At 43.3% G+C, this 15,439-nt stretch overlaps 1 protein-coding gene across 1 annotated transcript in view; it reads left to right on the top strand.

Annotated features, from left to right (window-relative positions):
* The first annotated feature begins 6,544 nt into the window (after nt 1–6,544).
* Nucleotides 6,545–15,439, top strand: part of LOC129711287 (inactive ubiquitin thioesterase OTULINL-like) — a 40,951-nt gene continuing 32,056 nt past the window's right edge. Inside the window, exon 1 of the mRNA XM_055658835.1 lies at nt 6,545–6,689. Within this exon, the coding sequence (XP_055514810.1) occupies nt 6,644–6,689 (46 nt within the window). The 5' untranslated portion in view covers nt 6,545–6,643. The remainder of the gene's footprint in view (nt 6,690–15,439) is intronic.

The following is a 15,439-nucleotide window of genomic DNA, read 5'->3' as shown; positions in this document are numbered from 1 at the left end:
ATACAAGACAGATTTGAATAAAATTAGTCATTTGCATTGAGCAACTACCAAGGAAAATATGAATGTAGTTTATCATTGTGACTTGGCTTTGTGCTTTGTTTTCATTATACTGGGATTAGTCTGTTGCTTTAGAATACTTCTGCAATAAACAAGCTTTTCAATTATCTAGTAAAGTAGTTCTACGATCAGAGCTTGGTGTATCCCTTAAGGGGTTGGACAAGCTAGATGCAGGAAGATTGTTCCCGATGTTAGGGAAGTCCAGGACAAGGGGTCACAGCTTAAGGATAAGGGGGAAATCCTTTAAAACCGAGATGAGAAGAACCTTTTTCACACAGAGAGTGGTGAATCTCTGGAACTCTCTGCCACAGAGGGTAGTTGAGGCCAGTTCATTGGCTATATTTAAGAGGGAGTTAGATGTGGCCCTTGTGGCTAAGGGGATCAGGGGGTATGGAGAGAAGGCAGGTACAGGATACTGAGTTGGATGATCAGCCATGATCATATTGAATGGTGGTGCAGGCTCGAAGGGCCGAATGGCCTACTCCTGCACCTAATTTCTATGTTTCTATGTAAATAAAATATGACAGCTCACAGGCATTCACCTTCCCACTTGTCCAGTCCATGCCAACATCTTTAACAGTTGAACTGCTGGACATAATTATTTTTATTACTGATTTAAAACTATAATCATCTTGCTACAAAAAAATAGTCTGGAAAGGATACAACTCCTTTAATTTGGAGCAAAATTAAATATTGTCGACAATACTTGAACTGTAATCTCAGATGAGTCTTATCACTTGTATCCTTTGCAATAATTGTTAACTTTTCATCTGTCTTCCTAATTGCTTGCTTCACCTGCATAGTAACTCAATTTACTGTACACCAGAATAACTACCAACCATAATAAAGAAAAATTGATGGAATTTTCTTCTTCCATCAAAAATTTTCAATCCCACATTCTACGCCAATTCCTACCTTTTGCCCTCTTTCTTCACCTGTTCGTTCAGGTAGTTCTACTATAACGCCATAGTTGTTCTCTGATATTGTGTTATAAACAAAACGCCTTATTAAAAACAATGGGGAAAGGGGGTTGGTGACTAGAAAGTTTCAGACTCCCAATAACAAAGTTATTTCTCCTGCAGGATTTTCAAAATTAAATGTATTGCAAACTAAAAATACTAAAGATAGGCACAAACAAGCTGGAGAAACTCAGCGGGACAGGCAGCATCTCTAGAGAGAAGGAATGGATGACGTTTCGGGTCAAGACCCTTCTTCAGACTGGTTAGGGATAAGGAAAACAAGAGATATAGACGGTGATGTGGAGAGATAAAGAACAATGAATAAAAGTTATGCAAAAAAGTAACGATGATAAAGGAAACAGGCCATTGTTAACTGTAGGGTGAAAATGAGAAGATAGTGTGACTTGGGTGGGGGAGGGATAGAGAGGGAATGCCACTGTGCATGAAATGAGAGAAATCAAGATTCATACCACTGGGCTGTAAGCTGCCCAAGTGAAATGTGAGATGCTGTTCCTCCAATATGTATTTAGCCTCACTCTGACATTGGAGGAGACTGAAGATAGAAAGGTCTGTGTAGGAATGGGAAGAATTAAAGTCCCCAGCAACCGGGAGATCAGGTTGGTTCCCGCCGGCTGAGCGAAGGTGTTCCGTGAAATGATCAGCCATTCTGCGTTTGGTCTCGCCGATGTATAAGAGTCCACATCTTGAACAACGGTTACAGTAGAGGTTGGAGGAGGTGCAAGTGAAGCCTAACCTGAAAGGACTGTCGGGGTCCCTGAACAGTCAAGGGAGGAGGAAAAGTGACATGTGTTGCGTCTTCTGCGGTTGCAGGGGAAGGTACCTGGGGAGGTGGTGGTTTGGGTGGGAAGGGATGAGTTAACCAGGGAGTTGCGGAGGGAATTGTCTATGTGTAAGGCGGAAAGGGGTGGAGATGGGAAAATGTGGCTAGTGGTGGGATCCCGTTGGAGGTGGCGTAGAATTTGGAGGATGATGTGTTGTGTGCGACAGCTGATAGGGTGGAAGGTAAGAACTAGGGGGACTCTAGCCATTGAAGTCCTTTATGAAATTTGGTATTTGTTGGAGGAAAAGAGAGCACGGCTCACCTCCAGTCAATCTGTTAGTTCCGGTCTGCTGCTGCTGTTGGTTTACCCAGAGCGGAATTTCAATGAGGATAATTATTAACCTGTCGCAATTGCTCACTGGCGTATTAAATCTCACAATTTAGGGGAGAACGTGGTTTATCTTGCAATAAATAATCTTTCTGAACCTTCTGAATTTTGTAGTCGGCAGGGCAGTACTCTGCATATTGCCAACTTGGACAATTTTACATTTTTATCAAGCCTTTATCTAGCGATGTTACAAAACTTACCTTCAGCAGCGCTGCAGTTCTGCCATTGGCTGTGTGCTCGACTTTGGCGCCTTTGGGGGGGGGGGGGGGGGGGGGGGGGATTAAAATGTTGTTTTCTCCTGCTTATCGGAAGCGGCTTTCCTCGGGCTGCTGAGCTGCTGAGGTACAATCGTTAGGACAAACGTTCCCGATTTTTTAATTTATTTAATCGCGAGACAATTCAATAATTACATTGAAATAAAAAGCGACTTCTAACGCCCTCAATGCCTACAACGTGACGGATTGCATGAAGGGGACAAAACATAATGTAAGTCGATTATTTTACATATAAACTTGTTTCTCAGGACGGCTTTAATCTAATTTTCATTTGCGAAAATGTGATATGGGATAGAAAGATATACGAACCGGCAGTGTTTTACCTGCCGATATGGGGTTCAAATTCACCGCAAATGCAATGTTCCAATCGATCACGTTCCAGAAAAATCCACTCGCAAGATGATTTTAATGCTCTTTTTTTTGGACAATCATATCATAAGAGCATCTAAATCGTCTATATTTTGTGTTATTGTATACCCATAGTCAATATTTTTAGATTAAATATCAGTTTTAGTCCCATGTATTGTGCAAAAAAATAATAATTTAAATTATATTGAGTGGATATTTCTAGATTAATTTATGGGAATTAAACATTAAATTCCTTATGAATTCATGACAGTGAGATTTAAAAATCATGTTATATTGTGAATTCTTGTGTAAATGGGATTAGTTTGTTATTTGGATACTTGGGCTATTTAAAAAATATATAATTTTCTTAAGAAATGGAAACTACAGCACATTGTTAATGGGAATGTAGTGGGCAGAAAGGCATATCGTGTGTGGTTTGAAGAGCAAAAACTTGTAGTTTACAATACCAAAATTGAAAAGTTGAGGAAAAACTAGGTGTACAGAGTTGTTTATTGGTTACAATCTGAGAAACATAGAAACATAGAAAATAGGTGCAGGAGTAGGCCATTCGGCCCTTCGAGCCTGCACCGCCATTCAATATGATCATGGCTGATCATCCAACTCAGTATCCCATCCCTGCCTTCTCTCCATACCCCCTGATCCCTTTAGCCACAAGGGCCACATCTAACTCCCTCTTAAATATAGCCAATGAACTGGCCTCAACTGCCTTTTGTGGCAGAGAATTCCACAGATTCACCACTCTCTGTGTAAAAAATTATGTTTCTCATCTCGGTCCTAAAAGACTTCCCTCTTATCCTTAAACTGTGACCCCTAGTTCTGGACTTCCCCAACATCGGGAATAATCTTCCTGCATCTAGCCTGTCCAACCCCTTAAGAATTTTGTAAGTTTCTATAAGATCCCCCCTCAATCTTCTAAATTCTAGCGTGTACAAGCCGAGTCTATCCAGTCTTTCTTGATATGAAAGTCCTGCCATCCCAGGAATCAGTCTGGTGAACCGTCTCTGTACAGGAGTATGATGATGCTACTGATTATGATATGCCCATGTACCAGCTAGCAACTGATCTTCTCCATAAAGACTTGGTCTATTGCTAGAAATTGTAATTTATTTACCTATCTGTTACGGACTTACAGCATATAATACAATATTAAAGTTCTGATCTTGAGAATATCACATTTTTGAATTTTCAAGGCAGTCTGGGTGTTTATTACTATTTCCGTTAAAACGGTCAATTTTGTAATTAACTACAATTAGGTAATTAACTAATTATATGCTTTAATTGAAGGTCATCCAAGTAAAATGTTTTATATTTGTTTCAGAATGCTTCAATCTATAATAACTGAAAATTTCATTCAGTTCTCTTGATTTTTAAGAAAGTTAGGTTTTTGACTGTCCTCCATCACAGCTTTTGTGTTAAGTGAATGGAAAAGCAATAGGGAGGTTTCACGGCAGACGGGTTATTTACCTATCTGTTAAAAAAATTTTTGCAGGACTTACAGCAGAATAATACAATCAAGAAAAAAAACAAACAAATAATGCCTTCTTGATGAAATGCAGTGACTGTTAATTACCAATTGTTTAAAAGCCTTTAGATGCACCCTCAGTTCTTGCTTCTCAACACCTATTTCGCTTATTTGGATTCTGAAGTTAGGTACATCTAATAACCCTGACTCCCACCATTTTTTTCAGCAAAAACTCAACATTTTGGCGGTTTTTACCAGTTAGGAAAGTACGCGTTTCTAGCATTAAAACATATACCGGAAGAAACATTGGATTTAGAAACCCAGTATTTTGTGCAAATAGGGTATTTTCAAATGTCTGGAGCGTAGATTTTGTCCAATTAACAGCTGACAATTATCCCATTCCTTCAGCTTGCATTTCATGAGTAAAATTTTATTTCAAAACCCATGCAGGTGGTTTTTATAGTTTGAAGATTTACCATTTAAATTCGTAAATGGTAAATGTAGCTTCAGAAGCGTTTTCATTTTGCATGTTAAAAGCCTGCACTCACCTGAGAACCATGGGCGATTTTGCAATTTTACTGACGGATTTTTTCACTTTTTAAAACTTTATTTCACAATTCATCTTTTCATATAACAAATGAATAAAGATAAAACAATTTGATCGGCAATAATGCCTTACTTTTGATGAAATGCAGCGAGCAAACGCGATAATTCCCGATATTTTCTATCTTTATATCTCCACGGCAAATGTCTGCTGAGCACTTCCGCTGTTTTTGCACCTTCAGCTCCCTCTTGAATTTACCTTAGTTTTTATCTTTCTTCTGGACTGTAAAGTTAGGTAGCTGTGCCTCACGGTCACCCCGATTGGCACAGCAATTTACAGCTCAAAAACTGGCCGTTTTCGCGGTTTTTAACGGGTGTGAAAGTGCGTGTTTTCAGATTCACTACATGTACCGGAAGTGACGAGTGTACTCCAGTTAAAATTTGCGGTCACGTGGGTCAGGATCTACGCTCCAGTGACCTTTCGTGCAACCCCCCTATAGGGAACAAGATGCTAATTTCAGAGTATGAAAATGGCCATAACGTTTTTAATACTGAAGATATGAAAGTGAATTGGGTGTCAAATTAAACTTCTTTTTATGTTTTATCATATGTGATATATTGCAGACTTGATTTTTTAAATCTCAAAAGTTTGTAACATTGCTACATTATCAACCTACAAACCTGTACGTCTTTAGAGTGTGGGAGGAAACCGAAGATCTCGGAGAAAACCCACGCAGATCACGGGGAGAATGTACAATCTCCATACAGACAGCTCCCGTGTTCGGGATCGAACCCGGGTCTCTGGCGCTGCATTTTGCTCTAAGGCAGCAACTCAACCGCTGTGCCACCCTGACTGCCATACAAAATGTTACACCCCACTGTCCCACCACTGGTTCCCAGCGCTGCCGCCCACCTTTGCTGCTGCCACCCACCGCTGCTGCTGCCGCCCACCTTTGCTGCTGCCACCCACCGCTGCTGCTGCCGCCCACCTCTGCTGCTGCCGCCCACCTTTGCTGCCACCCACCTCTGCTGCTGCCGCCCACCGCTGCCACCCACCGCTGCTGCTGCCGCCCACCGCTGCTGCCCGCCCACCTTTGCTGCCACCCACCACTGCTGCTGCCGCCCACCGCTGCTGCTGCCGCCCCCACCGCTGCTGCTGCCGCCCCACCGCTGCTGCTACCGCCCACCTCTGCTGCTGCCGTCCACCGCCTGCCACCCACCGCTACTGCTGCCCACCCACCGCTGCTACTGCCACCCACCCTGCTGCACCCACCTTTGCTGCCACCCACCTCTGCTGCCACCACCCACCGCTGCTGCCACCCACCACTGCACCCCTCCACCTTTGCTGCCACCACCTCTGCTGCTGTTTGCCACCTCTGCTGCTGCCGCCCACCTCTGCCACCACCCACCTCTGCTGCTGCCACCACCACCCACCTCTGCCACCACCCACCTCTGGTGCTGTTGCCACCACCCACCTCTGCTGTTGCCACCACCCACCACCGCTGCTGTTGCCACCACCCACCACCGCTGCTGTTGCCACCACCCACCTCTGCTGCTGCTGCCACCACCCACCTCTGTGCTGCCACCACCCACCTCTGCCACCACCCACCTCTGGTGCTGCTGCCACCACCCACCGCTGCCGGGCTCGCCCACCCACCGCCCCAAGTCCCGCCCACCGACAAGTCCCTCCCACCGCCCCGTTACACTCGGCCCATTGGTCCATGTCGTGCCCTGGGCGCGGGTTGATTGGCCGCGCTGGCTGTCCGTCAGAAGGCGGTAGTGGCCGCGCGCTCCGGGTCCGGGTCCGGGATGGCGACGCTGCTCCTCAACCAGGACATCAACTCCACCGTCTCAGGTAAATGCTGCGCCCACATTAGTGCACGGGGTACGAGTCCGCTTTGTTATCAGCCCGTCTTCTGAGCTTTCGCCCGCTTGGGTGTAAACGTTTATTTTCCGCCACTGCAAACATGTTTAAACCCTTCCTGTTTCTTCCCTTCAAATAGGCACCCCTTGCAATTATCTGTCTTTCAGATTGAGAACATCTGGGCAAGTGTCAGGAACTTTACCTCCTCAAGACCAAACTTCCAGCCACAGACCTACCTACATCTCTAACTTCCCTCTTTTCAACTTCCTCTGTATACAACGGGCCACCCAATCGCCCCTCGACTCCCATGTCAGTACATACTTTAATACTGGCCTCTTTAGGTGTTACCTCTCCCCTCGTGTTATTACCATGATGTCTGTCTGCATCTTTTCAAAGGGTCTCTTTGTTCGAATCCTTCCAATCATGATAGGCACAAAATGTTGGAGTAACTCAGGCAGCATCTCTGGAGAAAGGGAATAGGTGACGTTTTGGATTGAGACCCTTCAAATTTTGACCTCGCCCATCACAGCACACAAACAGCTCGGATCAAATGTACCAATGTCGCCATTAATGGTTCATCCATATTTGTTCTACTCACACTGTTTGCACCATTCACTGCTACATCCTCTATTTTTTGTCCAACCAATCTTCTGTACTAAATACTTCACCCATACCCTGTTACTTATCCACTCACTGAACCTACATTAACTGTCCTTGGTCCAGAATATGGAGCCTATTGATTGATATGCAAAGGAAGGGAATGAAGTGCATGGGTCACTTTTTTTAGTGGGGTTTCCTTATGTTTTTAATTGTTTGTAAATATTTTTCATTGTAATAATAAAAATAAATAATTTGGATTTATTTATTATCATGGCTGCTGACACTTGTTTCGACACTGGTGACACCAGTGAGTGTTTCTTAACCAGTGCACATAGTTTATTTGAGTTATTTCAAGTCAGGATTGTTTTATAGTCCTGTGTACAGATACAGAACAATGGCATTTTACTTGCAGCAGCACAACAGATGTGTAAATATAGAGTTGTATCGAATAGATAATATAATAAGCAAAAAAAAATCAATTAAAAAAAAAACACAATATAGTGCAAAGGGAAAAAAAGGCTGAGTTCCCAAGTGCAACCAAGGTAGGTCGAAGTTTAGTTCGAGTTCGTAGTGGTCAATAGCCTGATGGTTGTTGGGAAGAAGTTGTTCCTGAAACTGGACATCACTGTTTTCATACTCAGGCTGGTGTTGGTCCTTGATGATGCTGGCTACCTTTTTGAGGCAGTGCCTTATATAGATCCTTTCAATAGCAGGGAGGTCAGTACCTGTGACGGGCCAGGCAGTATTCACCACTTCTTGTAATCTCATAGACGTTAGAGATGCAGTGTGGAAACAGGCCCTTAGGCCCTCTGAGTCTGTGCTGACCAGTGATCAGACTTTACACTAGCACTATCCTACTTACTGGAGACAATTTACAATTTTACAGAAGCCAATTAACCTACAAACCTATATGTCTCTAGAGTGTGGGAGGAAACTGGAGAATCTGGAGAAAATTCATGTGAGAACGTGCAAACTCTGTACAGACGGCACCCGTGGCCAGGATCTTACCCGGGTCTCTAACGCTGAAATGCAGCAACTCTACCGCTGCGCCACTGCCAGCCCGTTCTGTTGTTCCTGGTGCTTTGAGTTACCGTACCAGGCCCTGATGCGACCACTGTGCTCTACTGTACAACAAGAGAGTATTTATTGACATACCAAATCTCCTCAATCTTCTAAGGAAGTAGAGGCGTTATGATTGCATTAATGTACTGGATCCAGGACAGATGTTCAGAGATAAGCACACCCAGAAGCTTGATGTTTTTCACTCTCTTCACCACCGACCCATCGATGTAGACAGGTTTGTGGATCCTCGGCCTTACACATCTAAAGTCAACAATCACTTCCTTGGTTTTACTGATTTTGAGAACAAGGTTGTTCTGGAACCGTTCAATCAAATGATCTATCTCCCTCTTACACTCTGACTCATCGTTATCTGTAATTCGTCCAACAATGGTGATATCATCAAAAAATGTAAAGATGGAGTTGAACCTGTGTCTGCTACACAGTCATGGTTATAGAGTGAAATGTTATAGGGGGAAATGTTGCTGCCAATTCATACCAATTGTGTTCTGGTGATAACGAAATCAAGGATGCAGAAAAGATGTGCAGAAACCCTGTTCCCTGAACTTGGTAACAAGTTTGGAGTGGATGATGGTGTTGAATGCCAAGCTGCAGTCTATGAACAACAAACTGACATATGTCATCTTCACATGTCCAAGAAGAATTGCAAGAAGGTAAATAGGGAGTGCTGTGAATACTCAGCAGGTCAGTCAGCATTGGCGCCGTGCCTTTTACCCGACAACAATCCTCATCTTATCCGGTAAATGATCCTTTTTATTGGAAGGAGTTTAATTCCATAATAAAAGAATCCCTCTCGCCTGGCTTTGCCCACAATCACTGTTTGCCCCCGATCTCGCTCCATGGCTTCTCTCAAACCCACCCACTTCATCACCACGGACGTTAGTGCCATTGGTCGCAAAGCGTTGCAATATGTCACCCGGCATAATGACATTTGACATCAAGCTAGGCCCTTCCCTAAGCTTTAGACAATAGGTGCAGGAGTAGGCCATTCGGCCCTTCGAGCCAGCACCGCCATTCAATATGATCATAGCTGATCATCCACAATCAGTACCACATTCCTGCCTTCTCTCCATATCCCTTAACTCCACTATCCGTTAGAGCTCTATCTAACGCTCTCTTGAAAGCATCCAGAGAACCAGCTTCCACCGCCCACTGAGGCTGAGAATTCCACACTCACAACTCTCTGTGTGGAAAAACCTATGATAAGAGTGTTGTTATTCAGCAATTGTTGACATTGGATCTGCAAGAGGAAGGTGCACACTTGCTACGAAAATCAGGAGAAGGTAGTTGGGCCTCTTATTTGGCAGCAAGTTCTGTCTGCCCTATAAACCTGTTGCATTATAACAACTTACTTAATTACAATGATTCGAGAGCAGACATGAGATTGCAGATGCTGGAATCTTCAGTTTCAGTTTAATTTATTGTGAATTTCACATGAAAAGCATTGTGTTGCATGCTAACCAGTCAGCAGAAAGACAATACATGATTACAATCGATCCATTTACAGTGTACAGACACACTTTTAAGTGAATAACATTTAGTGCAAGGTAAAGCCAGCAAGTCCGATCAAGGAGGTCATCAAAGAGGTAGATAGTAGTTCAGCGCTGCTCTCTGGTTGTGGTAGGATGATTCAGTTGCCTGCTAACAGCTGGGAAGAAACTGTCCCCGCATCTGGCGGTGTGCATTTTCACACATCTGTACCTTTTGCCTGATGGGAGAGGGGAGAAGATGGGAGTGGCAAGGGTACGACTTGTCCTTGATTATGCGGCTGGCCTAGCCGAGCCAGCGTGAGGTGCAAATAGAGTCAAAAGAAGGGAGGTTGGTTTGTGTGATGGTCTGGGCTGCGTCCACAATTTACTGCAATTTCTTGCGGTCTTTGATGGAGCTGTTCCCAAACCAAGTTTAAACAAATCCTAAGCATAAAGAATACCTGCGAAATAACTGTTGGGGTCAGGCAGCATCTGTGAAAGGAAATGAACAGATGACCATTCGGGTCAAGACCCTTCTTTAGTTTGAAGATGCTGCCTGTCCCGCTAAGTTCCTTTAGCAGTTTGTTTTATGAATCAGAAAAAGGCTGCTCAGTCCATTGGTTTGATGACAACTCCCATAGTTACCCTACCAGACGCAACTAAATTTAATGTAGCTCTTCTTCTCCAAGAATGCTTTTTTGCTGAAGTCCACTCTCCGCCAACTCCAGTTTAAATTTCATTTGGAATATTTCTGGAGGGCCAAGAACCAAGAACCCAGCAAAGCAGTCCTATCATATTCCCAATCCTCTTATTTCCTTGTAACGTATTCTCTCACACATGCTCATAAATCCTACTTGTCGCTTTACCTCCCCCCTCGACTCCATTCAAGGACCCAAGCGGTCGTTCCAGGTGCGACAGAGGTTCACCTGCACCTCCTCCAACCTCATCTATTGCATCCGCTGCTCTAGATGTCAGCTGATCTACATCGGTGAGACCAAGCGTGGGCTTGCCGATCGTTTTGCCGAACACCTTTGCTCAGTCCGCAATAACCTACCTGATCTCCCGGTGGCACCGCACTTCAACTCTCCCTCCCATTCCAACTTTTCTGTTCTGGGCCACCTCCATGGCCAGAGTGAACATCACCATAAATTGGAGGAGCAGCACCTCATATTTCCATTGGGCAGTTTGTACCCCAGCGGCATGAACATTGACTTCTCCAATTTCCGGTAGCCCTTATTATCACCTCCCCTTCTCAGCCCTCCCTCAGCCCTCTGGCTCCTCCTATTCCTTTCTTCTTCCTGTCCCCCTCCACCCACCCTACATCAGCCTGAAGAAGGGTTTCGGCCCGAAACGTTGCCTATTTCCTTCGCTCCATAGATGCTGCCGCACCCACTGAGTTTCTCCACCATTTTCCTCTACCTTCGATTTTCCAGCATCTGCAGTTCCTTCTTAAACATTTTGTCTACACTAAGGGTAGTTTGCAGAAACATGTAAACTTAAAAGTACATCTTTGGGATGTGGGAGGAAACTGGAACACCTAAAGAAACCCATGCAGACTTAGAGAATGTGCAAACTCTATAAGACTGCAACCAAGGTCACGGTCGAACTTGTAATGGAGCAGCACTAACTGCTGTGACACTGTTCATAACAGTTTCCACTGATGTCATCAATAAACTTCAGAGGCCTGTGGACATGCTTCAAAGATCCCTCCGATCATCCTTCTGTGTTTTGCATTTTTATTTGCTTCCCAATCTGTAAAATGAATTCCATTTGCAACTTTTGTGCCTACCTAACCAGTCCATTGATATCTTTCAGTGATTTTCAACTTTTCTTCCTCAACCACACTGTTTTGGTGTCTCTGGACATAAACCAATTATATGTGAACTGTAACATTAGGCTTTGGAAATGGCGCCGAATTTGACGACTTTTGCATATGGACTCAGTGGGCTGTTTCGATGTTCTGTATTTAATAGGAGGTTGTACTTATGCATGACAATACACTGTATGCAAAATAAGAATGTCACTGTTCCCAGATACCTGTAGCTGTACTTGATAATAAAGAACCATTTACCATTGAAGTTCTAGACAGATCATGGTGATTTCTTTTGATTGGAAAAGTTAACAAAATATTGTAACCTATTGAGGAGCAGGGAATCACTTAAAACAACTCCAAAGAAGTACTGGTTTGTAGGTTAATGGGCGTGGTAAATGTAAAAATTGTCCCTAGTGGGTGTAGGATAGTGTTCAAGAAGGAACTGCAGATGCTGGAGAAACAGCGGGTGCGGCAGCATCTATGGAGCGAAGGAAATAGGCAACGTTTCGGGCCAAAACCCTTCTTCAGACTGATAGGATGGTGTTAATGTTCGAGGATCACTGGGCGGCACGGACCCAGTGGGCCGAAGGGACTGTTTCCGCGCTGTATCTCTAAACTAAAGCTAAACTTTAAATTCCCATACAAACACAAAGTGCTGGAGTAAATCAGCAGGTCAGGCAGGCGGCATCTCTGGCAAACATGGATCGGCGGCGTTTCAGGTTGAGACCCGTCTTCAGACTGATTGTAGCGGGGAGAAGAAAGCTGGAAGAGGATAGAGTAGAAGAAGCATGGCAGGAAATAGGTGGACAAAGGTAAGGGGGATTTTGAGAGTCTAGACCCGAAATGTCACCTGTCCATGTTCTCCAGAGATGCTGCCTGATCTGTTGAGTTATTCCAGCACTTTGTGTCCTTTCATGCATGGGCCTGCATCTGTAGTTCCTTGTTTCTACATTATAGATTGTCGTGTTTAACTCTGCCGCTGCCTACTTCAGAAATTGCAGACATATGAGTCATTATTTGGATTATGGTTGCACTTTAATAGTGGAAATATTTCCTTCTCATTGCAAAGAATAATTTACTTTATCTTTAAAATGCATTACCTATTTCAGATATATGCTGTGTTTAAATACATTTTATATGCAGTGTATGTTAGTTTCACAGTGATCTGAATTTTCACTCATATGCTCCATCAGCCAACCACAAAAGTTGCTACCAGTTTTTAAATGTAAAAATGGCACAAGGCAGTAAAAGATGGAATTTAAAATTCGCCCTGGCGTTTCAGTCAGACTGCTTCAAGTTTAAGAAATGAGTATAAGGAACTGCAGATGCTGGTTTAAACTGAAGATAGACACAAAATGCTAGAGTAACTCAGTGAAACGGGCAGCATCTCTGGAGAGAAGGAATGGGTGACTGAAGACTGAAGCCCGGACCGGAACCCGCCCGGTAGGCCCAACTCGCCCACCCCAGGAGGCTGCGGAAAAGCTGGGCGAATAAACCTGCCTGGGCCGAAGCCTGGGCGCTGAAGCCTCGGCGGTAGCGGTGGGGTGATGGTGAAGCGGCAGCTGCATTGAAGCCTCGCGGCAGTGGTGGAGCCTCGGTAGCGGTCGAAGAGAGAGGGGGGGAACTGCCGTGAGGGGGGATTAATTGTAATCATAATTTGTCTTTCTGCTGGCTGGACAGCATGCAACAAAAAGCTTTTCACAGTACCTCGGTATGCGTGACCATAAACTGAACTGAACTGAGATCAGAAGAGATCGGTTATTTTTCTTAATGTCGCAGCACTAGCCTCTTAAATCAATTGGGGGGTTTTTCTCATATTTTCTTGGCTTCCCCTCCTTATTATCAGTTTGTTGTCCACATTTGGCTGATCTGGTTGCTTATCAAATCTGGGTGTGCAAATTGCCTGGTTTCCTGTATAAATATAGTTGCTTTCAAAAGTAGTTCATTACCTGTCAAAGCCCAAGGGACATATTGACATTTGAAAGACACTCCTTAAAGGAAATGAATGTTTATCCCCTTATACTGTTGCATATAAGCTCACTGAAACTGCAAATGCACCTCGTTGAAACAGGCAGCTGCAGGTTTAATAAATGTGATTCTGTGTCTTATGATGCAACTTGGATTCCAAAGATATCGAAATAATAATAATAAAATAACAAATCGAAATAATAAGCTAAAATGAAATACTGGTCCTTGCAAAATCTACTCCAGCACAGATATTTGGAAATATTCAGCAGGCCGGGCAGCAGCATCTGTTTTTATGTTGTAATGTCTTGGTTTGCCGCAAATATATTGATCAGCAATGGAGGGCACATAGTAATACTAAGCATGTAACCCTGATCTGGATAAAGTCGTGATTTTGAAATAAAAACCTGTCCCATCTTAGTTAAGTTTGGAAAAGACTCTCCCGATTGATCACTGCACAAAAGGAAAGAGGAACATTCCTACAGATTTTGAGAGAGGAGGACAATATTGGATTGCAAACTTCTCATTTAATACTAGTCAGTTTCTATTCACTGTCTTCATTATGTAACTCTTGGATAATCTAATTGGGCTATCTAAGGGGAAAAGGACCACTTCTATGTTTTTTTTTAGAGAGGTGTCCAATCTCTCATTTTAATATAGGGTTGTAATATAGTCCTTTCAGACTGGTCATTTAAAAAAAAAATGTTACCCTTTTAGTCTTTAGTGGGCCCTACTTTATTCTTAGACTTTGCAGGTCATGGTTCTTGGAAATAGGAAATTCTCACTTTCTGTTGAAATGCCTATGGTTCATAACCCAGTTGAACTTCCGGTATTTTGGAGAGGCAAAATAAACTTCAAATTAAGATTAAAGCCAAGTACCAGTACTGCAGTTGCTGGATATCTGAGATGAAAACTGAAATTATAGAAAATATTAACCAAGTCATCTAGAGAGAAATAAAAGTAATGAAAGACATAAAATGCTAGAGTAACTCAGCAGGTCAGGCAGTATTCCTGGAGAACTTGGATAGATGTTGTTTCAGGTCGCCGAACCAACCTGAAACCACCTATCCATGTTCTCCAGGGATGCTATCTGACCTCCTGAGTTACTCCAGCACTTTGTGCCTTTTCTTAGTAAACTAGCATCTGCAGCTCCTTGTTTCTACAATGGAACTATTAAAGTGGACATTGCAGACTGCCACCAAAACACATTGCTCAAATATCACATACCCAGTCCAGCATTTACTTGCTTCAAACGCATAAAGCTGATCTTGTTAGCGGAAGTATCGACCCTGGAACCGGGGCCATCTGCTGACATGGGTGGGGCAGCACAACCCTTACCTGTGCAAATATTGTGAACCTCATTGATGGGTGTGAAAGGCAATGTAGGGAAATTTAATCTATCAGCGTGTTAATGTTATCCGTGTTCAGATACACATGCTTAAAGTATCTGAATCTGCTGCTACTTGGGGGATAAATAACAACATTCCGCAGCAAGAATTGCCACATTGCTTCACATCAGCCACCTTATTTTGGTGATCAGTTCAATATTTCCAGCAAAACCTTTAATTTATTAAATATATTTTCAGATTTTTTTATTTTATTCCCAAAGTGGAAAGAATGCCTGTCATAAGGATGAAACATTCCACATTTTCCCCACTATAGATCAGATTTAAAAAAGTGCCTATAATTTACTCTGGCTCAAACAAGAAAACAACAATTTGGATGCAAATGTTATTTTCATTTTTATCTTTGTTATTTCATGTTTCTTCAAACCCATCTCTAGGTGTGTACCCAGTGGCTTTGTGCACAGATAA

This window comes from Leucoraja erinacea, chromosome 2, assembly GCF_028641065.1.
Source record: "Leucoraja erinacea ecotype New England chromosome 2, Leri_hhj_1, whole genome shotgun sequence".
In the NCBI taxonomy this organism is placed as follows: Eukaryota; Metazoa; Chordata; class Chondrichthyes; order Rajiformes; family Rajidae; genus Leucoraja; species Leucoraja erinaceus.
This window is presented reverse-complemented; position numbering and strand designations above follow the sequence as displayed.